The sequence below is a fragment of the Corvus hawaiiensis genome, chromosome 1 (assembly GCF_020740725.1).
Source record: "Corvus hawaiiensis isolate bCorHaw1 chromosome 1, bCorHaw1.pri.cur, whole genome shotgun sequence".
Classification (NCBI taxonomy): domain Eukaryota; kingdom Metazoa; phylum Chordata; class Aves; order Passeriformes; family Corvidae; genus Corvus; species Corvus hawaiiensis.
This window is the reverse complement of record NC_063213.1, coordinates 27,670,921-27,694,971: the sequence shown is the minus strand read 5'-3', so window position 1 is coordinate 27,694,971 and position 24,051 is coordinate 27,670,921. Positions and strand designations below refer to the sequence as shown.

At 44.8% G+C, this 24,051-nt stretch overlaps 1 protein-coding gene and 1 long non-coding RNA gene across 5 annotated transcripts in view; one reads left to right on the top strand and one right to left on the bottom strand.

Annotated features, from left to right (window-relative positions):
- VOPP1 (VOPP1 WW domain binding protein) overlaps nt 1-22,083 on the bottom strand; it is a 65,287-nt gene extending 43,204 nt beyond the window's left edge. For both annotated transcript variants that reach the window (XR_007202383.1, XM_048297700.1), the window contains exon 1: nt 21,999-22,083. Coding sequence is in view for 1 of the 2 variants with exons in the window: in XM_048297700.1 (XP_048153657.1) it covers nt 21,999-22,049 (51 nt within the window). In the remaining variant the exon portion in view is untranslated. The remainder of the gene's footprint in view (nt 1-21,998) is intronic.
- A 329-nt stretch (nt 22,084-22,412) lies between these two features.
- LOC125323106 overlaps nt 22,413-24,051 on the top strand; it is a 40,098-nt gene continuing 38,459 nt past the window's right edge. For all 3 annotated transcript variants that reach the window (XR_007202384.1, XR_007202388.1, XR_007202386.1), the window contains exon 1: nt 22,413-22,803. This is a non-coding gene — a long non-coding RNA (uncharacterized LOC125323106). The remainder of the gene's footprint in view (nt 22,804-24,051) is intronic.

Genomic DNA, 24,051 nt, shown 5'->3' with positions numbered 1-24,051 from the left:
GTGGTCCATATGTTGGGGAGGCATGAAGGGAACAGACCTCAGACAGTGGGCAGGCTTGCGGCCCTTCCTGGCACAGCACCTGCCACCATCTGAGACAGAGTACAGATACAGACACTTGTCTCACCCACCTGATTTCTTTCAGTCTTGCAGACACACATTTCTGCATATACAATTACCAAGAGCTCAATTAACAAATGGTGTGAACAGAACACTACTTTGGTCTGTATCAGAAGATGAACAAGGCAAAAGCTTTTATAAAGGTGCAAGAAACATCCTTATAAAGCAAGACAACAAAATCCATTTTAAAAAGTCCTCAAAAGAAATACTTGCATTCTTCCAGCAGAATAAATTCAGGACACTATAAAGATTTTCAATCTTGCTAATCTTGACAAAGTCTTTTGAAATAAAACCAGCATGGCAGCAATATATTTTTTTCCTATTTCATATTAAATAAATGAAATGTTCATCACTCTGTATAATCACCACTTAATTGAGTTTTAATCACTACCACATACCTGGGGGCAAGCATGAAATATTAATTACCTAAAACCTACACAAGATGTATAAAACATCTCAGACACATGATCTCTGACCCTACAAAGTTTGAGAAGCAAACAAACCAATCCATCAAAACACCTTCTCCAAGTTCATACACGGAAAAGCCATGCAGTATTCAATACTCCATTAAATATTCAGACTTCCTCTGCACAGCCGCAGCCAAAGACTACAAAGCCCATCATTCTGCAGATTTATAAATCCATAAACAACCGCAAAGACGATCTTATGCCTGCAAGACACAGACCATCCAATTAAACACAAAACCACTACAAGTAGCAGGAGCATCTCCTCTCACCCCTGCAAAGGTCCCACTGAACTTTATGGCCTGAGAACTGGCTAGATGAGGGTTTAGAAACATGTTCCATTTTGACCAACACTGCCCAAACAGCAACATAACACATAGATGGGCCTGTGTGGCAGCTTTTTGAGGGTGCTTTTCATGAAAGCATCATGAGAAATGTGCAGAGTTTGGCTGGGGTAGAGTTAATTTTCTTCACAGTAGCTAGTTTGGGATTTGTGCTGGAAACAGTGTTGATAACACAGGGATGTTTTAGTTATTGCTGAGCTGTGCTTACACAGTCTCAAGGCCTTTTCTGCTTCTTGTACCACCATGACAGTGAGGAAGGCTGGGGGTGCACAAAAAGTTGGGAAGATATAGTCAGGACAGCTGATCCTAACTGTCCAAAGGGATACTCCATATCATACGGCATCATGATGAGCATATAAAGCTGGAGGAAGAAGGAAAGGGGGATGTTCAGAGTGACGACATTTGTCTTCCCAAGAAACCACTATGTGTGACGGAGCCCTGATTTCCTGGGGATGGCTGAACACCTGCTAGCCCATGGGAAGTGGTGAATGTACTCCTTGTTTTGCTGTTTGTGAGCACAACTTCTGCTTTACCTGTTTGACTGCCTATACCTCAACCCATGCTTATTTCTGACTTCTACCACTCTGATTACCTTCCCCATTCCACTGGGTGAGAGTGAGGGAGAGGCTGTGTGGTGCCTTGCTGCTGGCTGGAACTAAACAAAAACCATCCTTTTTGGGTGCCAGCATGGGGTTTGAACATTTGGAGGTAAAAACAGGGAAGGGGCTAGATGGAGTTTATAGCTGTTATTGCTGTTTGGCTATTAATCAGCAGGCTCCTGTGCCTGCAAGGCTTGCTTGTCTTACTGTCTGTCAGAGAGTCTGGTGCTCATTACTGGCTGCTTTTTGCTTTCACTGCTTCCTGCACTGCTGTGATGCTTATCCCAGGCACAGCTTACTCTGCTGTGCCTGGGAACATTTTGATAACAGGCATGGCGATGGGCCTGGGCTGGCAGACGACCAGAGCATTGCTGCCGTGCTGGACAGGCTGGAATTCCAGTGTGAACTCAAGTCAAAGAGACTGTCACCTGTGGATGAGTCCACATGGAGCAGCACACTCCAGAGCACCTGTGGCTGTAGATAAGCCCATGCCAGAGCAGGTACTGCAGCCGTGTTTATGTCTGTGCTGCAGCATGCGTACCTCCAAAGGGATTGTGGCCAATGGATAAAAGGCCACGCTGGAACAGGTGCATCTCAGAGCAACTCTGCTGGTGGATAAGTCCATGCCACAGCAGGTATATCCCTGAAGAAACTGTGGCTCATAGATAGGGCTCCACTTGGAGCAAGTACAACCCTAAGAAACTGCAGTCTGTGGATAAATCCGAGCTGCAGCAGAGTCAAGTTTATTGCATTATTAAACAAAGGTGTGCTCCAAAGGGACAAGGGGTGGAGATTGTAATGGAAATATCTTTAAATTGCTGTAGCCCAGAATGTGAGTTGCACGTTATGGGAATTACTACAGCAGAAACCACCTGAACCAACAGAGGACAAGCCTTACAAGAAGCAGTGCAAGTGCAGCGGTGACCTGACCCAAGCTGGTTGTGGTACCCAATAATTCCACACAAGTAACTCCAAACCACCTCTCCTTTCCTGACTGCTCCCTGTAAGAGATGGAGCCCCTAAGTCATGGACTGAATGAACCCAGTGTTCATAGACTAAGGGAACTATATCTACATGTTATACCAAAGGATGTGGGTGAAGGGTGGTGAGGGTTAATGAGAATGTACTGGATAGTGCGGGACCTGAGCGTGATGTAACTGGGATGGAATCAGCGGTACAGAATGCGCTGGTCTTGGCTGGGGTAGTGTTACTTTGATTCACAGCAGCTAGTATGGGGCTGTGTTTGGGATTTGGGCTGAAAACACTGCTGAAAACACAGGGATATTTTAGTCATTGCTGAGCTGTGCTTGCTCAGAGCCAAGGCCTTTTCTGTGTCTCTCACTGCCTCACCAGGGAGGACACTGGGGGTGCACAAGGAGCTGGGAGGGGACACAGCCAGGACAGCTGTCTTCAAGTGACCAATGGCACATTCCGTACTATGTGGTGTCATGCTCAGAACACCACGTGTGGGAAGAAGGAGGAAGGGACGATATTCAGAGTGATAGCATTTGTCTTCCCAAGTAACTGTTATGTGTGATGGAGCCTGGGGATGGCTAAACACCCGCTTGCCCCGGGGAAGCAGTGAATTCCCCACTTTACTTTCCCTACTAAGCTGTCTTTATCTCAAGCCATGAGTTTACTAGCTTTTACCCTTCTGATTCTCTTCCCCATGCCACCAGGAGAGGGTAAACGAGCACTTGTGTGGTGTTTAGTTGCCAGCTAGGGTAGAACTATGACACGAAACACGAAATACTTTTTGGCTTTATTTGGCTTTCAGACAAATAAAAGCCTCTGGAAGATGTTTCTCATTTATAACATTTTCTGACAAACTTAGGCAAGCATCTGGAAAACCATGGTGAATCCATGATTTCTAGATAACACTGTGAGTGAACAAATCTCAGATCAAAGCTGCATGGATTTAAATAGAATTTACTTATTTCTTACAAAATTATGTACCCAGGTTCCAGAATCAAGGTGCAGGAGGAGCAAGATAGCCCTGTTCTGGCAAATGATGGAGGAGAGATTAACACTATGAGATGGCAGTGCCTGTGGTTCCTAAAGGTACAGTGTACGCGGTACCACAAATCAAGCACTGCCTAAGGCTTTTCAGGCCAAGAGGAAAGTAGATGTGATCAAGGCAATTAAACAAAGGTGAAAAAGAGAATCCCAGAAGTTAATCTTTCTCAATAGAGGGAATGAAACTGATACCCAGATCTTTCTACTTTTTTAAAAACAAGGTTTTATTAAAGGCCTTTAAGTTCACTACCTAAAAAAACCCTCCTAACTATGAAACAGTAGAGACTGAAAGAGGACCCCCAGCCCATAGTCAGAGTGAGCATTGTTTGATGTGAGAACCAAGATGTTACATGGCAAGAGATAATTCTGTGGTACTTGGTCATCCTCTTTAGTACTCAGTAAAAGGATACCAGAGATCCTTCTTCCTCACCTCTGTTAATAGTTGGATCTGCTCAATTCAATCTATTGAAACCTATCTGCCTTCCCTATGGCTTTTAATCCATGGCTTTCATCCATGGCTTCCAAGACTAGCTATGAATAGAAGTTATAATTTCTTAAAGTAAAAGGATACAGGACAAAAATCACAAAGAAGTGTGCCCATGCCTGACAGCAGAGCCAACACTTTCCTAAGTGACACTTTAGCCACAGGGCCATACTTTTATATTGCTTCCTAGAGAGTATAGTAGATCACACAAAAACACTGGATGGAAAAATACCTTCAAATATATGAACACATGAATGAGGAAACTGATTATTTCTAATGTAAGACAAGCTCTAAAGAAGTAACTTTTCTTTTTTTCCAACAACAGTTAAAACTAGGTTACTCTGCACCAAACAAAAAGTCATCCCCATCACCAAGATTCATTACCAACTTTGCCAACAGCCTAATCTAAGAGGCAGAGCTCTGAAGAGGTGGGGAGTTTGGGCTGTGTATCCACCCACAGATGTATTCCCTCCAGGTCAGGTTTGAGGCTTATTTGCAAGGCACACATGTAGGCAGCTTGTTTCAAGACTGCTTGATAGTAGAACAGAGAATTCTTGGGGGACACTGTAAAATCCAGCACTATTTATGCACATAAAATTGTGATCACAGGCTGTAGATGCAGGGTTTCCTCTAAGCTTAAATCCACAGTGTGCAACAAAAAACCCAGAGTGCCAATTCTACACGTTGCTACAAGGAACTGTAGGGTTGATGCTGCTGATAAGCATGCTTTTATTTGAAAACTCTTCATCTCTTTTCTTTTAGTTTCACGGCATAGAGCACTTGGATGGTCTCTCTTACCAACAGAGATGGCAAGTGTTAAATCAATCCTGCTTTACCAGCCCTGTCACCAGCCACAAAGGCATAAAATTGGAAAACTGGACTACCCCAGAAAAAATGTAAATCACTGGATTGTTTAAAAATATTCAGGAAAAAACCCCAAACAAAGCCAATTAGAGCAGCAGACATAAGAGAGACTTGAGAGGAATGTATAAACTCGCCACTTAATGTAGCAAACAGCCAGTTCCATGAACATTTCATCAGTTCATATAGATAAAATTTGAAATAAGTATCAAGACTGCTTTAAGATGTTCATTAAAGGAAAAGGACAGCACCAAAACCAGCCTCAGCATGAATTCCCTAACCTAGTCCCTATCAGACTGGAAGGAGCTGAGGAAGATACCATGTACTGGAAAAACAATGTCAGGAATACAACAGCCCTGCAAAAAATCTGGTGCTTAGGAAAGATACTACCAATACTCTCAGCCTAAATGTTACATGGATCTGTTTTACAACAGTCTGTTAGGCTGTTAAAGGTATACTAGGCATTGCCCTCTCTGCAGCCTCCACTGTACCACCTTCCCATCTCCCTAGTTACTGGAGAGGAATGGTGATTATTTGAAATATGTCTCTCCAGTATTGCCACAGTCCTTGCCTGGATGTGCAACACTCAGGACATTGCCACGAGATGCTCTCAATATAAAAAGGGGGGGAAGACAGATTTTTATGAGCTATTTATTATATATAAATATTTCATGTCATCATATGAATTAAATATGTAGCAGCAGGTAAACTCCAGATAGTGCCAGCTTGATACGAAACCAAGAGAAATCTTCTGAGAAACCCACTCATATTAGGGAATTGGGCACATAACTGTATTTTTCAGATCCTGAAACCGTACTTCCTGCATGCCTACAGCAAAAAACAAAACAAAAATGTTCCTTTGGGGTTTTTTTGCATCTGTTAAATGTCCGAAAGGACACATCTGCAGAACAGAGAGGTATAAGGGGAAGAGAGCAGTAGCAATTGCAGTCGAGATCCACCCAACCCAGCTAATGTGCTCTGCCAGGATATGGCAAGTCTATGTTCAAATCTCCCACCCCAAAGGACTCGAGCCTCTCTCACTCTCCTGGAAGTGAACATAATTTAACTTCAGGCAACTGAAGAAGACAGAACCTCAAATGTTTGTGCTAGCAGTGTTTCTTTTCAACATTATGCATATATTTTTGCATTCTATGCATTTGTATGAAATGCATAAATACAGTTGCAAAGACCTATTTTCACCAGCATTCTACCTCTATCAGGAGATAGTAGCAAAATTTTTGGGACACTGTGTAAAAAAGCAGCAAGGACAGAATTATCTCTTTCTCCAACACACACAGGCAGATTCCTCAAATTCCCCATGTAAGCACTTCACAAGACAAGACCATGCTGTTTAATTGCAACCAACAGACCTAATGTCCTTCAATTTCTGTGTTCAGTCCCTGAAGGGGTATAATTGGAATAAACATGGCAAATACAGGTCTCTCTCTTCAAAGAGCATCTAAAGCCATGGTGTAGCTTTCCACATATTTCCTTTTTACTTTATAAGTGGAAAAGAGGGATAATATCAACAATTGACATAAATCGACTCTAGTATACCCCATCTAGGGTAGGAACTCTTTCAGGACTCATCCAGAGGACACAAAGGAGACAAAACTGGCCTTCCACACCCTGGGCAAATGCCAAGCTTTTCAGGAAAGTTCCACTCTCATCACACATTGTAAACCTGGACTTTCAACTCCCTAGCTTTTGGAAGTGTTCAAACAAAAACAGCCTCTGAAAGTTTGAAACTGTTTTGATGCGCTGTTATTTCTATTTTGACCTAATCTACTCGGTGGCATTGACCCAATTTTGCCAAGTTTTAGACTGTCTTCAGACTGCATATTCAATGAATGATTAAAAGCAAAAATAAAAAAAAAAGGAAAACAAAGAACCTCACACAAGCATTAGTTCATGTGGTATTTCAGAGAGTGCAGCACTATAAAGACAAAAATAAGTTAAACAGATTTAGTCAGTTATCCAAAGAGGTGAGATGCAGGTGGACATTTTCATTAATTCACATTCTACACAAATAAATATTGGCATCACTACCAGGCTGAAGTTAATTAGATCATCAGAAAGTCATTAAGTCTAGTGTGCAATTCCAGTACAAGAACAGTTGAATGGTAAATGTGCAAATGCATAAAACAAAAGACTAAGGGTAAGAATCTGGAGGTATCTATTGCTATCAGATTCACTACTAACAGGAGACACTGAACAAGCATTATGGTCACAATTTGATAATTTCACATGGAGAAGAGTCCAATCCAAGAAATTTTCCTCCAGACCACTCACATGCCTGCAGATGTTCATTCTGTTGACAAGATGCCTTGCTTGGAACTTCCAAAAAAAATGCCCCTGTTTGTAACTTCATGAAAAAGAAGGGCTTGCTGTAAAGTGTTTATAGTGAAGTCAAAGCAGTTCCCTTATCCTGAACTGGAATAGGAAACTGGGAATCAGGCATCTGAAGTTTCTAATTCTGCTACAAAAACACTGCATGACACTTCTAATACTTTCTGCCCACTTACCCATCTGTACCAGGCTATGCATCTGGACTGGATGTGACTGGAACATGCTATGACATATTTAATACTGCTTAAGTACTATGAAATCCTTCTGTGAGAGATGCCAGACAAGCATATATTTTGTCATTACAATCAACTGCAAAATTCTGGTTTCCCATAAAAAACTAAGTACTGGCAAGGACTTCTGAAGCATAACAGCATGAATTGTTCTTTATTTGATTACTTGTGTTTGAATAAAGCATGAAGAAATACCATAAATGTACAAATAGATTTAATCTAATTTGGAAGATGGATAGCTGGAGAAGCTGTTACCATGAATACAGCACATATATCAAAGTCCAGGACATCATTAAGACAGAATTTCTCCTCCAGAACAACATAAAGCACTGAAAGAGAAAAGAATGGTGATTTTTTTTCAGCAGTTGAATGTAGCAGGGGGGGTCCCGGGAGCAGGGGAATCCAGCCAGAGTCACGATACGAACACCGATACGATTTGAGCATCGTGCTCCAGTTTTATTATTCGGTTACCACAAGTTATACTTTTTTCCAAAGTTCACGGCCCTTTCCCATGAGAAAGCCTCTAAGCAGCGGGGGAGCTGACCAGTGTATACCTTTTCCCAAAGCTGTTCAAGGCTGCTGGCTGGCAGGTGCCTAGCAAGCCTATCTTCAGCCTGAGGCCCTGTCAGGGGTACTTCTGCAACAGCCCTGGGATGCCCAAGCCCTCCTGGGGTATGCTATATTCCACAAGGAATCCCTCTACAGTTGAAGAGCCAGGTATTGAAGTCAGGCACATGATGTAGTTTTGCCACCTTCAGCCCATGCTCTAGGAACAGGCATCCAAGTGTGAGCACCTCTGTCCCTGCTGGTGCAGGCAGAGCTGGCAGGCAGGAGCTGTCCCTGGCCCAGCAGCAGGACACCAGCCCTGCCAGCTGTCACCATCATGCTGGCGCCGCAGGCACAAATGTGGCACATGCCATTGACTGGCTGCAAAAACACCTGCCAGGCTGAGGGAGAGTCAGGTCCAGACACATCAGGCAAGCCTGCATAGACATGAGATCAATCCCCTTGGAAGAGTCATTTGTTCCTGCAGATGGCTTCAGAGTCAGACCTCAGTCCTTCCTCAACACCCAGGTGTTTACAACACTCACACGAGGCAGTCACCTTCAGGGAGATGTCCAGGGAGTCACCAGCAGGGCTAGAGTAACACTTGCACATACTGACAGTGAGATTAAAAGTGCCATCCCTACCACAGTGAAAAAGGCTGCCAAGCTTTCTCTAGGCAGTATCAGGAAACCCAGTACTAATTGTTCCTTCAAAACCTTGCTTCACATCATGTCTAAATGTTCTTACTTGATGGAAAGACTTTTTACAAAGGGTTCCTCCTTTCAAGCCTCTCTAGATCTTTTTTAAAAGCTTGCTTCAGGAACATTTCAAAAGGGAACTTAAAGTTATTAATTTGGCTCCAACAGGCACTTCCAGACAGCGGGATATTTACAGACACTGCTCATTTTTTTCCCTCCCTTGGACTTGCTTTTGGAAATCTATTTATCTGAATCTATTTAACTGAACTTGAACCTTCATAAGAAATTGAGTATCTTTACAGTCTATTTTCTTCAAAGGGAACAGATGACCAATTAGGACTGGAGTTCAAACTCCAAAACATGGAGCCCATTATGCTACTTCCCACCAGGGAGAGTTCTGCCATCACATCCAATACAACTGCTATGCTCCAGCTGAGCCCCAGGGATTCTGTCACAGACTAGCAACCCACATGGTCAAAGCCTGCATCTGGAGGTTTCAGAACAAGGAAGGTAACACCTACTAAATTAAATCAGATTACACATGATGCATGTGACACTGGCAAGGCAGACAAAAGTAAAGCAAAATCTTGTATGGTGTCTCTGCACCAAATGTAAAAATTACCTTAATGCCTTTTTATACCATATTTACACACCTTGAATCATCTTACCCACATGAAACTAAGAATTAATGTTTTCCTTTGATCTTAGGCAGGGGTTTACATACATACCTCTCAATAAAATTGATGCAAATGAGATACCATTTCAGTTCCACTGGTTTTAAAAAGTTAACATAGTACATGAATTTTGGCTTCCTTCTCTTTTCACTACTTCACACTTGCCTATCAGTCCAGATAGGATTATTCTTAATGTATCTGTACAGTTGCAAATTCAACAGTTTTCACATTACAGAAGCTCCCATAACAGCTCTAACACATCCTTACATGCTTTTGCACAAACACTCTCAACTTTACTCACATCTTTTTCAAGATGAGTAATTTGAGACTGAAAAATTAAGTCCATTAAGCACCTGAGAATTTACATGGCATCAAAATAATTTCATATTATCCATGGTCTGTGCCTGCCCTTGTCCTCTACAGTTCACAGTGCTGTGCATGCAGTCTCCTCTGCCTACTTTCCATCTACATTATGCAACAACCATATGTTTATTAAAAACATTCCCCTAACACTCTTTTGCCCTGACAGCAACAGCAGCATATTCCAGGGCTGATACCCTCCTAAAAGGGGGAGGCATAAACACAAAGGAGAAAGGGTCTGTACACAAGGCAGCCAACTGTAACAAGGAGTCACCCACTCTGCAAAGGGAATTCTTGGGTGAAGCTGCAAGCTGAATTCTCAAATCTCTAGTCTAACATACAAAAAGGAGAAAAAGCATGCTAGGCAACATATATTCAGGCAAAAGGGACAGGATGGAAATCTTTATTTCTTCCAAGGAAAAATGATTTTAAACTATATTTTTTTTATCTGTATCCAACACCTAACTGCAATACATGGGAAATGGATTTATATGGCACTTTTAAGGGCAGATGGTACAGCCGTTCCTTCTGCAAGTAGGGAAAAGTAAAGAAACGATGGGAGAGGCAAAACCCATGTGGGAAGTGGTTGTGCCAGGGCTGAATCATAGACGGAACTGAAGAAAGCCTAGAAAATAAATAAAAGAAGAAAATACAGAAAAAAACATTTTAAAGAGAGAACAGGGACCCAGCAGCCAAGGAAGTGGAAACTATTGCAAGTCATGAAACCAGTAACACAGAAAAGAGACAAAAAAGCCATCCTAAGCCAAGAAGGGTGGAACAACAGTCCAGAGCAAGGCTGGGAGGAGGGGGAGGAAACCAGGTCAGAGACGTAGGTGGAGAAAGGATTATGTGGCAGTTTGAAGATACGGTTAAACAGCTTGAGCTTCGGGCAGCAAGAGATGAGGAGCTGAAAAAGCAATTCAAGGTAAAGAAGACATTGTAGCTGTAGCAACAAGAAAAGGTGGCAAACTGTACCTTCAGGACAGTGAATGGGAGGGCAAATTAAAACCACACAGAAGAAAAATTTTTAAAAAACCAAACCCATAACAAAAAAAAACCCAGCAGGCACCCAGACTCCAGAAGCTGAGCTGAAACATTTTCAGAGCCAGGACTGATGTTGCCAAAGTGAACCACTGGCACTCAGAGAGTTTCTTTTGCTCACTTCCTCTCTCTGCCACAGCCTTTCATTCAGCTTCCTGCCTTGTCCCAAGCTAACCCGAGCTCATCCCTGCACAGCCTTCTCAGGGCTATGAGACTACAAGGAACAGCACCCATCTCCTCCACAGTTTCTCCCTTGACTTCAATTAACATTACAGAGCTCTCACTGGCTTTAGCAGCATCTGATTTTTTTCATGAGTCACCTTCCCTTCTGCAAGCAAGGAATAAACACACAAACAGAGATGCGAGTGGGGCTGGAGCACACATGGTCTTCTCAGTTGTCTTAAAGCAGCCCATGAGCCTCCTTGCTCCTCATCAGGATCCCGGAAATTGTCCAGCACCTCCCAGACACTTCTTGGGGTGGGGTGGGGGAAAGAGGTACTGGCAACTTAGCACAAAAAACAGATACTCTAGGAAGCAAGAGAAAGTGAAAATGGCCCCAATTCATGGAGAACCAACATGCATTCCCTCTACCATCATCTGCTCTGCCTGTGCATTGCATGTCCTCGTAAGGATGCCACAGGCAGGTGGCACAGACTTATCAAGAGCAGCTGGATACCTTCACCGCACCTGTGGAGCAAGTCACACCACACTGTGGGGCAGAGGGAACAGGAGCTGATGTGTCTCACCAGAGCAGCACAGGAGCTGAGGCGTCTCTGCAAATACACACACAGCAGGGACAAGTATTTCACCCTGTGCCAGTGCCCAGCACCCACCTTTTCCAGTGCTTTATCACTGTGGATGGCTATCACAGAAATAAAAGCATATTCACAAGCTATTCTTAGCATTCACCAGAGAGGCGATTACCAAATTACCCAGTTACATAATCTCTTTTATATAATCACTATGATGCTTTTCTCCTTATGAAACATGGACAGTGACCGTGGCTGGCTGAAGTAGCTGCTTCCCCAAGGAGAGCTACACCGGCAGCTCCATGGGTACAGGCACTGCCTAGTGCAGGTGCACAGATGAGCGACAGCAAGAGCTGCTTCAAGGCAATCAAACTTTTCAGTATAAGTGTGTGCCTTCAGCCTGGGGAAGACACCACCACCCCTGTCCACAGGGCTCCAGAAGCTGCACAGAGCAAAGGTCACCTCACCTCAAGCTGGTTGAGACACCAAAACCAAAGGCAACCAGCACCTTCCAGGCAGCCTGTCCAAGCACTCACTGGAAAGAAGTGGGTTGTCTCCACTGACTTTTAATGGCCTTTGGACGGAGCCCAGGATTAGGGCTTTAATAAAAATAGGAAGTCAAGATTACTACAGAATTAAAACAAGCTTACTCCAAATCCCCCCGGCTTTGTGCCACAGCTATGCCCATGGTTTTTGTCCACAGGGAAAGCCAGGTGAAGCTGCAACCTAAATGTGTTCCCACAGGGTGCCTTGTGACAGGCACACTTGCTCACAGAGCCAGCAGGGTGGGTCAGCATAGCCACACCAGGAAGTTTCACCAGCCAGGTTTTGGGCATATTCCAATGTGTCTCCTACAGCATTTTCAGGATTCCAACCAATGCCTTCTAGGAACACTGCAGATACCTATCCAGACGATTGCCACATAAAGGGTGTAGTGAGACCCAACTTGCTAATAAAATTCACCCTGGGGTTTAAGGAGTCACCATCAGAAGTATTACCCACAGCATGTGAGAAAAAAAAATCTAAGACCTGGATTTCAGAAAACAGAAGCTCCAAGATCCATAGATCACCTGCAAATCCTGAAACACTTTTCCATCACCATGCTGCAAGTTCAGCGTTAAGTTCAGCTGGCTGCATGGTGCTGGCATTATGCGAAAGCCCCAAACTGCCTTAGGTTTTCCTCAACATTACGCACCTTGTAGTATCTGGCTATTATTAGGCACTTAGGCTTCCCCTGCTCCCTAGCTTCCCTAGTAATACAGGTCATTCTAAGAAATATGCAGGCAAACACCCGGGCTTAGTGTAGCACTATAACATACTTTATGCAGGGATGCATGCACACAAGTTTAAGAACAGAAACTACTATCACTTCAGCTACAGAAAAAAAAATGAAGCAGCTTAATGTTATCTTCCACTATCTCAAACTACAGGATGACCCAGTTCTGAAGAGTTTTAACCCAATCTCATACGCTATTAGTACTTCTGTATCACAGCCAGGAGATGTGAGTTGCTTTAGTCAAAAAACCGATCAGAGCAGAACTGGGGTCCCTGACGCAAAACCCCACTGCACACGTTGGGGCCCATCATGACAGCACTGCTTGATAGTTCAGGATCAGCAGGCATCATCTGCACTATTGCTGCTCAAAACATTGAAAATCATGGTTATCATTACTAATATATGTTTGGGATAGGCAAGACAGCACTCAAGATAGGAGAAACTTATGTCAGCCTGAAAAAGAAAAGCAGACCTTGAAAAAGTAGATTTAAAACTTCTTACGCACCCATCCTTCCCCTTTCGTTTTTTTTAGGCTAGACAATTGTCTGATCATTTGAAAGCAGCATGTTCAGAGATCACGTGTCCTCTTTTTTGGACTGAGATTCTGCCAAACTTAATGGCACTTGAACAAATGAAGGTGGACTTTTATACCCATTACCATTCCTGTAATGGGTTAAACCCCTGGCTCCAAATGCAGCAGGGAAATAGTGCCCTGAGCTGGGGACTCACACTGTAAGAGAGCCAGCAGTGAATTCCTGGATCTCACTTATACCAGTATTGAGATAATTATCTGTAGCGATGAGCAATGCATTTTTCCCCCCTGAGAAGCAGAAATGAAACAAAATGCTTGACTCATCCGTGCCTGGTTTTTGCATCAAAAGCTGGTGACTTACAGTCACCCACCAACCACTGTGAGAAGTGCCTGCTTCCACATTTACAGGTATCATGAGGAAAGCAGAAAGGAATTCACTAAGTTAACAGGTTTTCTATCCACTCTAGTGAAGAGATTTAAGAAAATTGGGAGAAACAAAACACTGAGCAACACCTGAGCAATTCCCCAGGTAGAGACCCTTACACTGTCTGTTGTCGAATCACCATGTCTAAACAGTGCTGCACAGCTGGATATCAATCTCCTGTGTTGATACTAAAGGGACTGTGCTAAAACCAGTAAGGTATAAACATCTGGCCTCCTCCAGTTAGACAAAGAGAATCTTCTGTCCAGAAAAGGAGAAATACAGACTCCAACCAGGACACACAGAAGGATTTTGTTGGTCTACGTACAGCCATCAGACATGCATGCAGAAAGACACAACTGTGCCAGCCAAAAAAACCCAAGTTTTCAGCAACTCAAAAGAAGCCCATCTTTGCTACTACAGTCATTGATTTTATTTTTCTTTGCTCGTATACATTCCCTGACGGAGCTCCTTATTTATTGACAACCAAACCCTCTGGATCACAGGCACACTACTTGCTCTTAACCCCACAGCAGCACAAGCCTGTCACCGTAACTACACTGCTGGGAAGACCAAGCTAAGCAGAGTAGGTCTACAAAAGCATCACCCTTCCTTAGGTTTTAGTGCCACTGACTGAGGCCCAGGAAGATGAACATGTGCAACAAAACACTCCTCTCACATCAAGTATAACACGTGCTACCCATCTTCAGTCTGTTGTCAGTGAGATCCCTGCCACCTTCCCACATGCTCACGTTCCTCTCATAATCATTTCATTTCAGGGGTTCACCACTTCTTCATACTCTCAGGGAAGATCCAAACAGACTGGAATGCATGTAACTAGAAAGGCATAAGAAAACATTAAATGTAATTGCCTTAGAAAGACAAATGTTTAGAGGTATTGGCTACATTCCTGGGGTCCGCAGACCTCACATCGTATTCCAGCAGCACAAGACCTGGCAAGGAAGGATCCATCCTCAAAACTATTGCCAGCTCTTTAGTTGCCTGATGCCTATCAATGTCAGAGGTGGAAGACCAAGCCATCATTCCTACTCCAGCTGGAAAGGGTGAGCTGCTTACAGAGGACTCGTGTGCAGCCAGGACTGGAGTCTGGGTACACTCCCACCACCCCACTTCATCACCCTTCACAAATGGCCACTTTCCACTGCCTCTGAACTTTGAAACTAAGGCCCAGATCACTTCACAGACACTTTCAATGAAAGGCCAAGGTTTTGGGATTATTTTAGACCTCCAAATGAGAGACGTGAAAGGTACAGCAGAGGAGTGCTGTGTTTGTTGTTGCCTTTGGCTGGACCCGAGGACAACAGTCCTTCCCATGCTGCAACTGAAGCTGGACCTTCCCCAGAAGAACGGTCTCCATCCATGACCCTCTCCTGCCCCACAGATGGGAAAAGCTACAGTGGCCATTAGCTCCTGGTAGAGCACTTCTGCTCTGAGAGACACTTGGCAGGTGATTTGGGAAAATGGTAAGACTAACTTTTCCACAACAGTATCTAATGTCATCGTTCAGGGAATGGAAAAAAAAAATCAGGCTCTGATAGTTTTCCCTTCTAGCAGAGCATGGAAAAGGTCTGCATGATTGCCTTCCACTCCAGTACATATGCAGTATCATCTAGGGACACAGTTTAGCAGTGGATATGGCTCTGTTAAGTTTACTATTGGACTCAATGACCTTAAAGGTCTTTTCCAACCAAAGGGATTTTATGATTCCCATTAGAAGACACCTAATGTATTGAAATCAGAAGTGTGCTACCAAAACAAGCACTCCTGCTCCAAGCCATACGTTCTCCCTCCTCCCTTGCAGCAAGTTTCATGATGCTATACCACGGCACAAACCTCTGCTGAACCAATGGAAAATTATTCCCTCTCACTTCTTTACCCCAGTCCCTTTTTTGTGGCTTAGTCATTCGTGGCATCAGTGGGTTGATATGATCTTTTTGTGGTCCCAGGGTCACTAGACCTGCAGGAGCAGGCAAAGCCAGGGATTAGAGACCACCCTTGCCAGCAGCAACCCACATCTTCATTGCATGAGATACAGATTAGAAACTGCTTCTTGCTAGTTCCTTTTCTTTTAAAAATTTACCAGACTGAAAGCTGAGTCATTGAGAAAGAGATTTTTAGTTGAGCTATTTAAAACACAGGTGTAACTAACACCTATTTAGCACAAAGTTGAAGACAGGCTTCTGAAGAAAGACATTTTTAACTCAGCAGTGATAACTCTTCCATTTAATATGCGAGAAACTTGTCAAGATACATTGTTCTCAGAAAGAAAAAAAGGAAAAAGCACTCAACAAACCCAGATTCCCCTCTCATGCCCTTCTGAAGTACCAGTCACAGCATTTCATCTCATATCTTACTGTTCTGATGCCAGGAAAGTGATAATATCCACTGTTTAAGACCTTAGCTTTCCCTTGTCTTGAAACTGCTGTTTAATGCCCAAGATCCCAGGCTGTGTCCTCAGATTTCAGACAGACTTAAGATTCATTTTCCAAAAAAAGCACTATACAAGCAAACAAAAAAAAGCTTTTAGAAAGGCTTTGCCTCTTGCTAGTCCAAAGAGAGTTTATATTTGCTATAACAAACTCTAACAGGATTTCAACAAAACCTTCAGCAGAACAAACTCAGCTGCATTGCTGAGCATACAAAGCAAAATAGCATCATCAAAAATTAGACACAAAAGCTTTATGTAACGGTTTTTCATATGGATTTTACATTATATCACAAAAAATTTGAAGCAAATTGGTAGCCACCTTGCCTCAGCAAGATATAATTTTTTATTTTAAATTCTGTAGCATAAGCTCAAGCATTACTCTGTTTCTGCCTGTAAACTCAGCCTACACTGATGACCAGAGCAAGCCTCTACATGGGCATACTCACTGCAGTTTTTCTAAGCCTCTTCTTAGTGGAGTGAATACAAAATGAATTTGTATTAAACCAAAGAGTTTCAACTGACCCCTTTTTTCACTGATTTTGCCTAAATCCATTTTAAAACAGCACCTGAAGTCTCAGGGCTTGCCTTGGTCAAGTTTAACACATCCTTCCAGCCACCTGCATTAGCTGAGTGGAAAGTACCAAGAGAAAAGAGAGACAGAGGACTTCCCTTTTATGAAGAAAGCATAACAGAAAGTGCTAAATATTTTTGGCTGCCATAAGAAAACATAAACAGATTTTATAGATGCTTCTTCTAATTTAAACAAAAAAGCCCCAAACCCACCAAGCCAAAAAAAACCCCTTAGCACCTCCTCTTAGAGGATGCAAATGGCAGTCAGCCACCCATTCCTTTCCCACAACCAACACGAATCTGTCTCCTCCTCAGCAGGAGCGAAGTGAGAAAAGCGTGTGAGCTCAGTCCTCCCGCCTGGAAATCACAGCCCATCTCACTGCTGTCAAGAGGCAGGGAAGGCTTGCCAGCACCAGTTGGATCCCCAAACTATAAATTGTAAGTAAGCTCTTTCCTGCCTTCACTCAGCAATGCAATAGCTGCTTTGCAACCAGCTGCAGGAGGGTAAGGAAAAAAACCCACCAGAAATTGTTTAAGCTGCTAAATCCATTATGTAACCAAAACTAAAAAGCTGGAGAGGGTTAGTGGACACATCTACACTAACAACTCTCTTTCAGGTTTTTTGGGATAGACTTTTCCCCTTATTCCCCCCCAACCCTCACTGAAAGAACAGGAGTTAAAACATCATTAGGGCAGTATAAGTGGGCTGCCACAGAGGCAACAACACTGGTGTGCATGCACATTTGTACATTCAAGGGTACATACACTTTTACAGTATTTTATAAAAAGGAAAACCTGACCACTAATGGATAGAAAAAAATACCAGAAAACGGGGGGGTGGGGGGGTAGGATGGAGTGGTCCCCATAAATCCTCATGAATTCTTCAACTGTACCTGTGCCTACCATGATCAAAATGTGTAGGTTTTTTCTTTAAGACTGGTGGGTTTGTTCATCTTAATGTTCTTGTTCCTACAGAGATTAAAAAAACCCCAAAACAACCAAAACCATGACCAGTCAAAGAAAAACCACAAACAAACCTCTTCAGGAAGGACAGAAATTTTCAGTTTCTCTGATTTGATAAAATCTCCCCAGTTGAAGTCCACTTACAAAAATAATACTAAAAGAGCTCAACACAGCAGTTAACCAACTGAGGAGCACCAGCCAACTTTGCTCTTACTTAAACAAATCTTGTATGACAGACTGTCGGGAGTGTTTGAATTTTCTTTCAAGATAACACATTTTGCTGTTCCTATGACATGTCCATTTTCTTCTTCTTTTTAAAAAAGGCGCTTGGCTCTTATGTAGTATCTTTCATCTGACAAATTATCAGAGTTTCTACCAGCATCCACTTTATAATTCTCAATAATGAGAAACTCAGTGTGTAGAAATATCAACACTAGTATTTCCAGAAGTGAGGTTCTCCGTTTTCTATAGCCACGTGGAAACCTTTCTAGAGGGATTCTCACACATAGCTCACACCACCTACAGCGACTACTGCAGGCCTCACTCACCTTAACTAAGCTTCACTTAAATATTCTGACCATTGCGTTAGCTCCTAGATTCTCCTGGATACAACATATGGGCCAACCAGAGGCTTAGGTATCTAAAATTATTTGACAGTTCTGAAAGTTGAGGCTACCCAGCAAGCTTCTCTGCAGCAGTAACAATAAAACACCTTTATTACCACTGCAGCACAGACAGGGTCCTCTCTCGGCCTGAAACAGCTCTGTTCAGCTTCCCCATCCTTGAGCTGAGCTTCAGCAACTGAGCTCTCCTCCATCCAGCACTTCCACAGCTTGTGAGAGAGAAAGCAAGCACTCAGTCTGAGAAGTAAGCCCCACAGAGACACTGGTGTCCTCATTAAGGCTGAAAATAAGCTTGCTTCATCGGGGGGGGTGGGGGGACTGCCTGTTTAGTTGTATTTTTTCCCCATTCCAAAGACATCACTATTCATTAAAGTCACATTTAAGTTCAGACAGCCAAAGCCCTTAGGATCACTGATAAAACAGAAGCAGAAAATCTTGATATATATGCCCCAAACAGGCATCACTTCAAGGACCTCCTCAAATCTTTCCATAAAACTGAGAGCCACTTGAGACAAAATACCACAGAACCACAAGCCAAGCTAGCACGCAAGACCACTGGTTATTTGTGAGTACAGAAATCACATACTCCAGTACTACGGGTATACCAGACATCCAGGTGCCTGGCGAAAAAGGGCATTTCAAGCAACTGCAGCTAATAACACACTGCTATCTCCAAGTAGCCAAATTAATTTGAAAAAGACAGATAAAGATTCAACAGTCTTCATTTCTTCCTGCAAGAACCAAAATTGCCTGTCAAATTGTCCACCTCATTTCACCTTACTTGTTAAACTGTTCAACTGCAATTAAGTCAGGAGCAAAACACATGGCATCTTTGGCTTTTCTCCCCTAAAAACAAGGTCTTCTCAGAGCAGAGCTTTCTGGGTCCTGGGGTTGGAGATTTTTCTTCCACAATGGTCTCTGTGGTTGCAGTGAGACCCTCGTCAAAGAAGAAAACTCAAAATTAATTCCCCTCTCCCACCACCACAGTGCTCTGGGTGTTTCTGTAATTAGTGCATCTCAAGCTTGTCTAGAACAAGGACTGGTATTTTAGCATCAAGAGCCAGCAATTTCTTATGTGTAAATCCTGCTTCAACGGTAATGCCTTTAGTCACCTTCATGAAACCACCCACCAGCATATGGAAGCTCCTTCCCCTGGCCCTCAGCCCCTCTTCTGCATCTTCTGCCTTTACATCAGGAACAGCAAACCATCACTTCCTTGCGGGAGACTGGCACAGTCAGCTACTGACTAGGCTCCAACCTTAAAGCCACAAACACACACACTCCCCACATCCAAACTCACACCCACCATGAACTTGATGTATACTTAATTGTGAAGGAGTTCATTCCTTTCATCAATATGACCAGAAACAGTGGTTTTGCAATACACAAACATTTTCAACAAGTACTTTGGGTAATCTAACCAAGGAAATCTTGATTAGAATCGGTAAACTACTACATAGCATTCTGACGGACTAAATGGGCTCCTCCCCAAAGTATCTGGGTAATAGCCAGAGCCTTTTGCAAAGCGATGAATGAAAACCGTATTTCTCAGTTCATGCTCTGTTCCGTAATAACTAAGATCATGTTGAAGCTGCAAACAGATTTAAAACAATTGCAGCAATGCTATTTCAGATTATATCCAGTACAGAACTTTGTGCAGAAGACAGAGAAAGTTTCATGTATCAAAAACCTTCGAAACAACCACATGTCTCCGATTTAGTTGTTTAAACCCCCAGCACTCTGTTTCTGGGCCTGTAGAATACAACCTTATTTACACAGTATCTCATTTTAATAGGTAATCTAAGCATTTCCAAAAAAGAAAAAAAAAAATCCACAAAACCAGATGGCAAAACAAACATTCTAGATTAAAAGAAAAAGGGGAAAAAAACCCCACAATTAAAACCAATACAAAAGCTTAAATAACAGCAACACTGGCTAGCTCCAATGAGGATTTATGCAAATTACTTTTTTCAGGCACAAATGATCTTTTTCAGCAGAATACATGTTAAGAGAGCAGAGACATCCAATCAAAGAGATCCTGGAGAGGCGAAACCTTTCACAGTTTCAGATGAACAAAATCCCTCAGGGAGACGGTGGTGTTTGTTTCATTCAATCGACATTTTGCTATTCCTGAAGAGCTGCTGTGGAGTCAAGAGTAATTGAGGGCCAGGATCAGGGCCAGGTTTACAGCCAGGGTAAGGAGATGCAAACCAATTAATTTGTGAAGAGTTACATTTATTTACATTAAGCGGTGATTTTGATGTGAGTGTTTTAATGGGATGATGCTGGATGGCGTAGTGGGCAACACACCAGAAATCATTCATCTACGTAGGTGGCATAAACATGTAGTAAACATCATTTTCATGAATTATATCCATTACCAAAAGCAGTAATTACACAGCCAGCATTCTGGTTTCCATGTATGGGTTTGGTGTCATGCTGTTTTTCAAAAAAAATTAATAAATTTTCTGTCTAAACTGCTCCATCACAGAGGCAACACAGCTCTTTCACCTCTCTGACACTTTCAGCTGCACTGCCTCTGGGCTTTATAAATGTAAAGATGTACCTAAGACAAGCCCACGGGTGTTTCCGAAGTCACCCTGGCACGCTGCCACCGCACGTGTCCCGGCGATGACTCCAGCACGCTGGCAAACCTGCCACCGGGAGCCGCGCATGGCAGCGTGCCCGCACGGGTCTGTCCCAGGGGGGCTACTGATGTTCCCCTGCCTGCCCCCAGCCCCAAGGTTAAACCACACACCAAGAGACAGCTGGCCCCCAGAAAACATCTACCGATCCGCCCACTGAAAAAGAAGAGCTGGTTTCCCAACCCCCTGATCCAGTGTCACCCCAGCCCATGAGAGGGAGGCTGAAACTAGACGATCTTTAAGGTGTCTTCCAATCCAAACTATTCCGTGATTCTACAGCTGCATGGCACAAATTCCCCCTCCAATTAATGAAAGCTCCTAATTCACTGTTTGTTTGCTTGTTTGACTGTTGTAAGTACGAAAGCTGCGCTATCCAGGCTTTCACAGAAGTTCGACCACGCTGCTCGGTGCCGCCACGGCTCCTCCTGAGCTGATGCCGCCGCACCTCTACCTACCTCGCAATGGACACTTTGTCCACGAAAGGCTACTTAAAATGAAAATAAGAGATGCACCTTCCGTTTAACCCTTACTGACAGGCGCACGCTGGAGAGTCCGCCAGTCTGCTCGGAATGGGCAGCTTCCAGCAGCTTGTGCCCCTGCCTACAGGTCTCGTCTTACTCGGCTCCATCACACCGCGGATAATCTCCCTCTGTTCTTGCAGTAAGACCCCGGACACCCGGCGAGCCCGGCCGCTGCGAACGCCCGTGACCACCGCACCCGCAGCCGCTCCGGGTCTCGCCCAGCCCGGCCCCGCAGCTCCCCCGCACCCCTGACCACGCACTGCCTGTGGAACCAAGCCCGTTCCGGCAAAGACATTAACCCCAAAATAAATCACCTCCCCCGCACGCCCCCCGGCTGGGTGAGGGCTGCAGGTCCCCTCCGCCGGCCGCGCAGTTCCAGGTCGCGACCGATGGCGGACCCCCGCGGGGTGAACCCGAGGCTGCCGCAGGCGCCGCAAGGCAGCGCTCCCCTCACGGCCCACCTCACCTCCCACAGCAGCGAGAGCAGCAGCGCGACCCCAGGGTGGAAGCGCTTCATCTCTCCTCCTCCTTTTCCTCCTCCTCCCGCGGCGGCGGCGGGCTCGCCCCTCCGCCTCAAGCGCGCACGGGCGCTGCCAGCCGCGCCATCCCCGACGGCGGGGAAGCTCCGGGCGGCAGCGCGCACGGCGGGCTCACGGGCAGCCCGGAAAGGCGGCGGCGAATAGCCCGCACCGGGGGCAGAGGTACGAGGCGGGGTAGAGCGGCGGCGGGCGGGGAGGGAGGGAGGCGGGGAAGCCCCGCAGCAGGGCGGGGGCGGGCTGACCCGCCGATCCCCTCCGCGGCAACGTCGGCGGCCGGAGCCGAGAGAAGCACGGTCGGGGCGAGGCGGAGGACAGCGGGTGCTGGGGCGGGCGGCACAAAGAGGCCGGGCGCCGCCGCCGCTGAGGCCCCGCCCCGCGCCGCTGCCCGGCCGGGAGGGGGCGGTGGCGGCGGGTGAGTGACCCCGCGTTTGCCCCCGCATCTCCCCTCGCCCCGCATCTCCCCCTGCCCCGCATCTGCCCCTGCCTGAGGGGACAGTAACGGGATCCTCCTTGGAGTTGCTCAGTCCGTGGGTCGCCCGTGGCCACGACATCCCTTCCGCGGAAGAGCGACCTGTTGGAGTGAGTCCAGAGGAGGCCACAAAGATGCCCAGAGGGCTGGAGAACCTCTCCTACGAACACTAAAAGAGTTGGAGCTCTTCAGCCTGGAGAAGAGAAGGTTCTGGGGACACTTTAAAGCAGCCTTCCAGTACCCAGAATGAAGTTATAAGAAAGGTGAGGATGGATTTTTTATTTGTAGCGATAGACCAATGGGCAGTGATTTGAAACTGAAAGAGAGTTAATTTAGATTGGACATGGAAGAAATTTTTTACAGTGAGGTAGGTGAGACACTGAAACCAGGTTTCCCAGGAAGTTGTGGATGCCCTGCCTGTGGAAGTGTTCAAGATTGGCTTGGATGAGGCTTTGAGTAGCCTGGTCTTGTGGAAGGTGTCCCTGCCCATGGAATAATCTTTGAGAGTTCTTCCCAACCTGAATAATTCTGTAGTTCTGTGATTCTATGAGGCGCTTTCTCCACCAGCCTGGTGGGTGGGAACAGGAGCTGTGTGTCTAGGCTTAGCCCCCTTTGCCTGTGGGGTAACCTTTGGCATTTCAGAGGAGGGGCCTGGTCCTTCATTTCCTCAGCGTGCTTGGTAACAGCCCTGGGACATCTGCTTGTAAAGGTCTCAGGACAAATTCTAGACTGGAGTGGAGGGGCCAACTCCAGTACTGAGCTCTCATCTCCAGGTGGCTAGTGTAGTTATGCCTTGGGTGTTTCCTTCACCGCAACCATCTTCTCCTGATCCTTTGAGCCTCGCTTTCCGAGCACTTTGCACCCTTACCACAGCTGGACACTGTATACAGTTGGAGGGAGGCACAACTCTTCTCTGAGTTTAGGCAGTTTAGAGGTCTCTTGCCCTTGCTTTGTAGGTAAACTAGCAACTTATTCCTCAGGGGAAAATCAAAATAGATGAGGGGGAGAACTGCCCCATTTCCCTCTGAATGGCAGACCTTTCCCAGTAGCATTTCCGAAGGAGATACACCTCCCACTGTCCTTTTGTGGGCTACTACTAAAAAACTACTACTAGCACGTCCTCACAACTCTTCCGTTCACCACTTCCCTGTCATCATAGTATTCAAGCAAGAAACTTGCCATCTCCCAATGCCACGTTGCAGCAAAACGTCATCAGGCAGTTGTTTTTCCATACAGTGAACTTTGGGTGAGTTTTACGAGCGTCTTCCAGCTGGCACCATTAATCATACATGCTCTCAGGACCAGGTCATATGCTTTATGTGAGGAGTAACTGTATACAGGTTCCGGCACACTGTATGACATTGTGTACTCAGAGGCAGCCTGCACAAGTCCTTCCTGAGGGACTACCCATTTTGATACTTATTTTTGTCTCTGGTTGATGCCAACCAATCTGAAGCTGTGAGATGAGTTTTTCAGATGAATGCTTACATCTCTAGTTGAATTTGCTAGAA